Below are 9645 nucleotides of genomic sequence, written 5' to 3'. Positions count from 1 at the left end.
GAGTTGTGTGACCCAAAGCGAAGCATGGAGCAATGCTACGGCCTTGGACTAAATACTTTAACTTCTATTGACTCCTGTAGGCCTACGTGTAGCTCTCGAAGAAATCGCGTGCAAAGGATCAAAACACTGTTACTTGTCACCTCCCTTAGTAGAGGGTAACGCATAAGTTGTGGCTGTCTGGAATACGTTCCTTGGTTTCTCCAGAGACATTATTAAAACTATGATTCAAAATGGTCCACAGTAAAAAGTTTACCAAGAAACATGCTTTATGCACTTTCCAACTCTAAAATGTAACTGAAGGTATTTTTCAATTACTCTCCTTGAAAACGTTTATTGAAAATCGTCCGTTTTCCCTGATATGCTGTCTTTTAATTACAGGAATGCGTTATTTGCACCTTGGGGGAGGGGTTCAGTTCAAATTGTTACTCCAAAATGTGCACGTTGAAAATATTTGTGGGTAACCTTTATTCACGTGCCTTTTGATATTGCTGTGAACTGAAATAACAAACTGTTATGAACTGAAACAACAAACCTCCAAATTGCAAGTTTGGTGCAGAACTTCGGTAATACACGATAAAGTTTCTGTGGATAGCATCACACTTTAGTTCAAGATGAATAACTCGGAAACTGCGCGGCAAATGGACGTCAAGTTCAATGAGACACAGGAAGCATTAGAACTGCATTAAAAATCATGTCACCTACGACCTAGAAGGAATACTTTCCAATACACTATGAGTTAAATGTCGAACCAAGCAATACATAGGGCTAGGGCTAATCAGTACTTCGCCGTGACTATAATTTCCAAATCTTACAACCGTACAGCCTGAGCTTACAGGGTGAGGACTAATGTTGGAGACAGTTTAGCGACACAGTGTTTTCTCTATTGCGTTTAAAAGTGCTGATTACCTCAAGGAAACCGATAGTGGATGCTGTGGGCGCACAAACTCGGTCACAAAGTCTTACTTCTTTCGTTCGATCCTATCCTATAGAGGGCGCCCACTCTGAGGACAATCTCTGATATACGTGTACCAGGAACGAAATGGGACAGATGGGTTCCCCCCCAACAAGTCCAATCTCTATACCCCCAGCCTATTATTCCTGAGAATTATTAGAATTCCTGAGATATCAGTGTTACAATCACCAACACAAAGGCAGGGGGTTCTCTCTGTCCCATAATTTGCTTCATTCGATCTCCGAAGGACCTTGTCTAGAAAAGCACAGCCGCCAATGAGAGCAAATGACAAGCGGCAGGCAGTGGTTTCATCAGATAGCTTGTTACCTAGGCTGCAGCCAGTTGCTTGGGACACATCAGTCAGGTGCGGCCCGGTGACGAGGTGCAACCATGGGCAGGGTAATTAGCCCAATATCGGACAAGCTCACAGAGATTGTGAATGTAGATCAGACAATTTTGCGGAACTTATGCATGATAGCCTTCTAATCTATTCCGTATTTTTTGTGTTCTTCAGTTCCTAAACACAATTACAACGCTTGAAATATGACAAAACAATTGACGGACTTAACAAAAGTGAAGAGAATGACATTTTGAAGGGAACATTCAACAAACGGATGAAAGAGAATAACCAGGGGGTATCTATAAAAACATTGTCACTTGCCATTCAGGTTTTTTTTTCTTACACCCGATTTTCTCCTGATAGTCGATGTTATACTATAGAAACAAAAGTTTAACCATTAAAGCCCCAATTAAATTACAGGGATCTTTTCATATGGTATTGTAAATGCTGAAAACAAGTTACGAGCCAAAGCAATGCGACCCTCCTGTCATGTAAAACCCAGACTATATTCCAAAGAAGTTGGTCTTTTTTTCTCGTCTCCCCATGCACTCCAAACTCCCACTTAAGCTTTGTACGACTCCACCCCGTGGTCAATTCACCATGCGTCATGTTTTCTCCTGAACCCCACGTCTCCCTTTTGTTGACAGAATATTTCCCACTATACACACAGGCCCACTGGCCGATGTTCGACAGCGGGGTAACAGCAATGTGATTTACATGTCAATTGTGTGAGAAACGGATTCTCCACGCCTGAGAAGTTTGTATTGTGATGATGGATCACGTTGGGCCTATAGCAATACTTGGCGTATGTACGTATAATTCAGTTACGAAATATTTCTACTACCACAGGGATTTCTGACGCTGGAGACATTTCATGGTGAAGCAACAAATCTCCAGTGCAGTTTAACCGTAAAAAATATCAGTACATCGGTCGGGAACTGTGATCGATCTTGGGATATTTCACGACCAACCGCAAATACCTGGTAGTTCGCCAGCGATCTCTGTTCCTGCCGTTTCCGCTGGCGGATAGGCATTACTGACGGCCGGGAATATCACACGTACTTGTTGAATCCAGATCCTTACAGCTGTATGATTGGTACAAGTTATCATGGAATATTATAGGTGTGGAATGATGTATCTGGTAGTCTCTACAATGGCGCTGGCGCTCGTAGGGACTGCTCAAGCACAGAATGGTAAGAGTCGAAGTATTCAATTAACAAACGCGTCAATAATTCGAATTTCCATCTTGCTTCTTGTTCTGTGAATTGACAAATTTTTGGTGTCCCCTCCTGTTAGCCCAATAATCAATCTTCCAACCTGTAGTAAAATATTAGTTCCCAATATGGGTATCACTTAGGCCTAATACCCTCACATACGCAAATCTTATAAGACTATTTTGAAATATTCGTAGTGTTTAACGTTTTCCCTGCTAAATGGACATACATGTAGATGGCTAATATACCACTGCAAAGGAATTAGTATTAATATCCGCATGGAACTCTTATACCCAACAGATACATGTGCAATAAATACATCTTACTACATAGCCCTAATTGTCCTTCCAGAAGGGAGGCCTATATGTAGAGATATTGCTGTAGGTTTTTGCATCATCATGATATTGCGGAGTAGGTTCCAACATTTTAATCAGGCTGGTTATCTTACATGTAGATTATCCATAAGTTTGATTGATGTTCTGCCGACTACATCGGGTATATTCTAAAGAGAAATGTTAACATTCTTAACCATGACTAGCGTGACTGAGTCGGCCCGACGCTTGGATTATGTAAAATGTAAACGCCAAAAAAGGTAGCACTTTAGGTTTCATTGATATTTAGCAAAACATATTTTTGATGATCTCATACAGTTGTTAATTTATTACAGTTTTGATTTTGCAATAATGTATTTGAAAAGTAATGTATTGATGTGAACATAAATGTACACTGTATGTTGACCCCCCCCACAGTGTCCACTTGAAAATGCATGACTTGATTTAACTTCAAAAACACTCAGGTTCTTTAGATAATTTACTCTGTGGAGAACGTATATCTTGATCCCCAAACAAGAGCTACTCTTCTAATAACACCAAAATTTGATTTTAGGATGTATTTTGAGTCTGGGATATGCTGTTTTGCCCTTACCCTACGTATCTTGTAAATTTGTTTGCAAGCTCTCGGACAAGCACTGAGTATACATTGTGCTTATGAATACACATCGGGTAAGGGCAAAACCTGTGTTGATAATTTGATTGTTATATAACCATAGTGGTACGTGTGGTGAAAAGGTACCATCGTTTAACAGAAAGCCACATCGTTAACTTTTATGTTACTAAATATAATGGGCACCATCTTAGTAAGGTGGTCCCATGACTTGATTTCGTAAAGTGTTTTCATCGACTTTCTTCAACATGTAGGGACATTTAGCCCACTTGTCATTATAACCTACCCTTCTAAGCTCGAAACACTTGTTCTGTTATTAATACCATAATAATATTGTTATATAACCAATATTTTAACTGATCATGCGCGGCATCATTAATTTTATATCGCCACATGTATAATAGGAAACGCAGAACGCAGCTGTAGTCTTAACTTACCTGAACTCACTTCGGTGAGGTTATCCTGGTGAATTATAACTTGAGTTTCAAAGTTCAAAATAAATTGGAAACGTTTGTGTTTGATGACTTCATCCTGAATTTTTGGATTTTTGTTTTAAGTAAACATTTACAAGGCATCTTTCAGGGAAACTCATGTCGTACTATGCACGGTCTGATGATTGTGCGATAAAAAAAAACATGTAAAATGACTCATACACATGCAGGACATTGGGGGAAAGTGGTGGGGCATTTTCCCCTCATTTCCAGTCAACTTGAAAGAATACCGTATTAACCACTTCTGAAGAATCCATCTGTAGAAATCAAACATAAAAGTCTGTGTTCCTCTCCCATCGCCATAGTGTCCTTTGGATTTAGAATAAGCCATTGAAATTTTGCACAAATTGGAATAGCATACTGATGTCATGGTTGAAAATATTGCGTTCCACCCAGTGACATAATTTTGTTTTTAGATGAAGGCTGAGTATCATTGCCCTAGCGTTTGTCGAATCATAGGGATAGAAGATACGGATTCTTCCTTGTGCATGTAAATATTTTCATAACCCAAATTGACATGTCTCAAGTATACCCTCTCCCCCGTATTTGATATCAGACAAAAAAGGAAAATTTTAAGGATAAGGCTACTGTTGTGAGTGTATAGTGTACCACAAAATGGCCGGTCCTCACCTTGCATTCTGTATACACCTTGATGGATAATTAATGTCCTTCGTCAGTCGCTTCCCTTGTTGCTATAGGTACCCGTCCCTTAATCGTTTATTTAATGAGAGAACCTAACAGTACTCATGCATGTTTAGTGACACGGGTCTTTCCATACAACGAAATGCAGGCTGCTTCATTTCCTCCGGACGCGCCAGTAGGCCATGTCTGTGGTGATACATGTACCACCAGCTGGGCAAGTTAGGTTCGATACCTGCCATTTCTCAACGTAGCCTTGACTACAAAATGGTAGTCATAATTTCAGACAAGCATTAGAATTTTACACATTGTATTTTGTTTTACATTAGCCTAGGAGACCAGGTGGTCTTGTAAGTGAAAATTCGACCAAAGAGAATCACGGAAACTGATTTACATGTATGCTTACATGATTTACCTTTTTGAACACAAAAAATAATAAGCGAAGCATAATTGGCGACACATGCTTTTTTATTGTTATTTTGTCTCCCAAAAGCTGTGTTTCAGATAAATAACAAAATTTTAACAAGGTTCAAAGATGAAAAATAAGTTAACACATTACCGTACTTTGTTCCAAAGCATCGTGTATCCTTATGCCTGATATACTGTACATATAATTATTGAGCTATTCTCGAATGACAATCCCGAAACACATTTGATTTTAATTAAAAGCTTTACATCGTGGGAAATATAGCATATGATAGCTTGGAGCAAAACTGAATTGTCCATATAAAGGCTTATCTTAAATTTTATTTTGATACGCTCTTCATTCCTACATTTTTTGGGCGGGACGATAACTATATATTCCAAGCTTTTAAAGACTTTCAGTTCATGTACCTATTAAGTGGTATACTTTCGTTTATAAAGTTTCATTGATGATAAGCTAAGCTGGAAAGTTAATTGTTTCTTCAGAAAAGTAGTATTTCATTTTGTATTAGAGGATGCCAGAGCTCTGCGTTTGGATATTTTCAGAGTTAGCAAGGTTTTCATTTCGTGAAAAAAGTGGTGGATGTTATTAATCCTTGGGTTACCACAGAAATTTCATGGACGAAATGTCAGGAATATCTAAGCTTTAGCTGGGCTTTTTGAAATAAAGTTATGTTTTTCACCCGCAGTTAAATTTTCATTTCACGTGGATGGTTTTGTTGAAATACTCGCTTTCGCACAATTGAGCGGGCTGTTAAAGCGCCGTGCACTACGTCAACTTCGTAATTTACATGTCCATTGTGTGCTGCAGTGAAATTGGTATTCGGGGCACGTCGGTGAGGTCATATTTCTTTCTACACGCGAATTCTTTTATCAAAATTAAACGTCATGCATTCCACAAGGCATTTTAATTCAATCTTGTTTTTTTACCGGCCCAGCAGAGGAAAGGCACAGTCAGGCACGGTTCGGGGCTGAATTCGAAGGTCATCAGAGTAGATGCGTGAGGAATTCATATTGGGAGATTTGTCACTCATATGGGTTTTATATAATGCATGTAATGCGTCCAGCAATAACAAGATGCTTCTAAATAAGCACATATGTCAAGACACATCAGAGAAAAATTATGATGTCAATTTTTTAACATCTTGTAGCAATTTAGGTTCTACCCAAAACTGAATTCTCGGAAACGTTAATTAAGACACCCCTGTACACTTTCTAAACGGTCAGTAAATATTCCCTGTACATGTGTGTGTACCATAGCAGCTATAAGAACCGGGAAGTGTGGCTTTCATCTGTAACTCTTCAAAGAGAATCGCATTTAAATATCACATTTTATCCACTGATCTTCGGCAAGCTTGGTGGTCGAGTCTTCATGTCATTACAAACAGGTTTAAACACTTTCCTTACAGAGTTTTGGAAATAAGGTTGGCCTTGAACAAATTTTCCAAAGAACAAAAATTCAAATTCCTTAAGATCTAAGTGTCATACACCTGAAAAAAGTAACTTTGATTTGCCGTAATGGAGACAAGAAATTAGAAAATGCTGGAACACGCTTCAATTCAATGGGGAGTAAAATGGATTGTGGAACTTGAGAAAAAATTTGCTCCATACGCGTAGAACCACCGCGTTAGCCAATAGTTGGTCTTATGATGTCCATCAAATCCACAATTTTGGTCGATAGGTTTAAGATTCCTGAGCCGGAATTTTCGAGTTTCTTTTGTTTTTTTTCTTCTTACAGCATGTCAGAGTAACCCTTGCAACGGAAGGGGCACGTGTTACGAGCGACCGGGCAGGACCCCGGATTTTGCCTGCGAGTGTGTCGACTCCTACATGGGGTTTAACTGCAGCATAACGTCAAGTAAGTACAGTGTGCTGTCGCGGCAAGTCTGGTTTACTCAGTGTTCATTAGTTTTGTTCTATTTTGATCATGGTTGGAATCTTACCCAGGCTTAACCTGTCCTAAATTATGGGCCGAGTGCCTGCAACCAAGTTTTCAAAACTTATTGTGCAGGAATTTATGCGCACGGGACGCAAAACGTTTAGTCCGAAGGTAGGGTAGAATTCGAGGGTAACTTCGTTTCTTCTTACAGGTACCTGGGCATCACTGTTTTGTGTAACATATATAGACTACCTGCTTCCAGTCCTACCGATTATCATACACCACATGCAGTCTCTGGAAAGGCTGTTCAGTCTGGAAGTTTAGCTTCCATTATTTTTCGCCCCTCTACTTTATTGAACTACATGTATTGCAAAAGTGGCATTATATTTCGTAAAATTACATGTAGTTGGTTTCACTTATATCAACCATTTGGTGTTCATTCCCTCAAACAGATGTCTTTCTTTTGCACGAAGTCAACCGATGTTTTGATTGGCCCAATACCTGCAATCTCAGTACCTTTCAATCCCCCAACTACCCCAACGCATATGAGAGGCTGCGCAACTCCTTCTATCAGCTCTACATCCCTTCGGCCAACTCCATTACCCTGACCTTCGCCAGCGTCTTCGAGGTGGAAGAGAATTTGAAGGACGATCTCTACATCGGGACCGGATTGGCCTTCCCGGACGATCTGGTGACCACCAACGTGTCGACCGGCATGTTCCCTAGGCGCTTCGACGGCACAGTCGCCCCGTTACCTGTGACCCTGGACTCAGATACCATTTGGATTTTCTTCTCCACTGACAAGAATCAGGAGTTCCGGGGTTGGAGTGTTTCGTGGACGGCGGGTGAGTTGCAATGTTCACCCTTCCCCAAACCTAGCTGGGAAGCACTTATTTCTATTAGGTCCCCTTTCGGGTCGTATTTGACCCTGTCATAATTTGACCCAGAAAAATAAAGCCGAATGGGACCCAATTCTGGGTCAATCTGACCCGGAGTTAGAGTGCAGCATGGGTTCCAATAATAATGACAGCAGTCGTGGGTCAATATCGAGGAATTATCATCATTTTTAATAGTGATTTTCTTTTTCAGCCGTTTTTTAGTTTCTTTTCGCGGCCTATTTTTTAATTCTTTTATTTTTTCTCTTGATTTTTCTGGGGATGGGGCCGTGCATGCCAGGCCGAGCTTTGCCGGGGGAGATACTGTGGGTGAGATGTGCAGGCCTAATATGCCCCCACCTTTCTCCAGCTTCTTTAAGTCGTATTTATTCATTTGTTCTTGATTTTTGTAAACACCATCTGATCATTGGCCTGTATAACTCAACAGATATACATTGCAATATAAAAATAAATACTGCGTTAATCCGCCGCGCCGGCTACGTTGATGCGCCGTTTCCCAATACTCAGCTTGGTCGCTGCGTTTCGTCTCCGTTGCATGTTCATTGGGCAGGCTGCATTATTCAGTTCAAATGGTAAAATTTCAATTTTGGATCTGTTGTATGTCGTTCGATGTTCCAGTGGCATTTTCTAACATTTTATTGAGCACTGACTCAGTTCCGCAATAATTCCAAGGCAGCATGTTGATTTCAAGGCAGACGCCGCTTGAAGGGGCATGCATGTACCAGTCTGTCCTGGTAATACATTGAGGTCGCTTGAGGGCGCAGCTTATTACGGCATTCAGCGCTAGCGCGGCGGTGTATTTGACTGTCGTTTGCTGTTTTTGCTGAATTTCGGTTGGCTAATAATGGTATAAACTTTTCACTTTTCCACGGACATTTTTGCTAGTAACATGTTTTGTAGATAAGAAAAATCATTGGAACAGTTGTGCATTTGAGGCACTTCATGCACATGGACCTACCTGGTACCTCCACAGCCCCAGAACTAGAAAAATGGGGTCTGACGTCCGCGCGCCCCGCCCCCACGTCATGCACGTTCAGTCAGTGGGTGGAGCGGGACGGACGGATGTCGGACCCCACACTGTGGGAAATAAGTTTCACTTTGAACGTAGGCCTGCATGTAGGCCAATGATCATGTGTTGTCATTGTCATGATTGTTTTAAAACAAAAATGCTCAGGCATTTTTTTCAGGCCATTATAGGCCTACATCGTTTAGCCTCAGTCCTACATCATGTATCACTGAATATAGCCTGCATGTATTCCCCTCCTGGTTAGGCAGTGTTAGGTATCAAATCTGCCAAGGGAGCAAACACAAAGCAGCTGATCTGCTTAAGGTGTAAATATAATTCAGCTGAACCAGAAAAAAGAGGCATTTCTCTTCGCACCTCGGAGACATGCACCAAGTTGCAAGTTGACCCTTTGTTAAGCAATCAATCAATTGCTCTTTAGGCGAATACTCATTTGCTGTTCAAAAGTACACTTTCCAATATAAATTCTGCCTGATGATATGCTCTTTCCTTGAGCTGTGTAGTGATACTTAATTCTATTTTATCACTTTCATTCATGATCAAATTGCAAGTAAGGTAATTTCCGTTGTTGAGTTTGATGTTCATGTATATTGGTTCTTTCCCGATCATTTAGCCGTTGATCCTTGTGGCTGGATGCCCTGTATGAATGGTGGGGCCTGCATACCAAAATTTCTCATTTAATAGCTACACCTGCCAATGTCCGTCCTGCTTCCGAGGAACAAGATGCCAGCTTCGTAAGTATCAAGGCCGATTTGCGCTTGGCATAAAAGTGAATATTCATGTACATTGTAATTTTTTAACATTAGATGAAATGTTCATGCCTGAAATTTGCCAAATTTTTAACA

At 40.6% G+C, this 9645-nt stretch overlaps 1 protein-coding gene across 1 annotated transcript in view; it reads left to right on the top strand.

Annotated features, from left to right (window-relative positions):
• Nucleotides 1–2074: 2074 nt before the first annotated feature.
• The window catches only part of LOC110976099 (uncharacterized), an 83417-nt gene continuing 75846 nt past the window's right edge, over nucleotides 2075–9645 (top strand). Inside the window, 5 exon segments of the mRNA XM_022229093.2 lie at nucleotides 2075–2485; nucleotides 6740–6859; nucleotides 7333–7725; nucleotides 9414–9466; nucleotides 9468–9534. Coding sequence (XP_022084785.2) covers nucleotides 2401–2485; nucleotides 6740–6859; nucleotides 7333–7725; nucleotides 9414–9466; nucleotides 9468–9534 — 718 coding nt within the window. The 5' untranslated portion in view covers nucleotides 2075–2400.

The sequence above is a fragment of the Acanthaster planci genome, linkage group LG07 (genome assembly GCF_054643075.1).
Source record: "Acanthaster planci isolate LZ-2023a linkage group LG07, COTS_SCS, whole genome shotgun sequence".
NCBI classification, from domain to species: Eukaryota; Metazoa; Echinodermata; class Asteroidea; order Valvatida; family Acanthasteridae; genus Acanthaster; species Acanthaster planci.
This window is presented reverse-complemented; position numbering and strand designations above follow the sequence as displayed.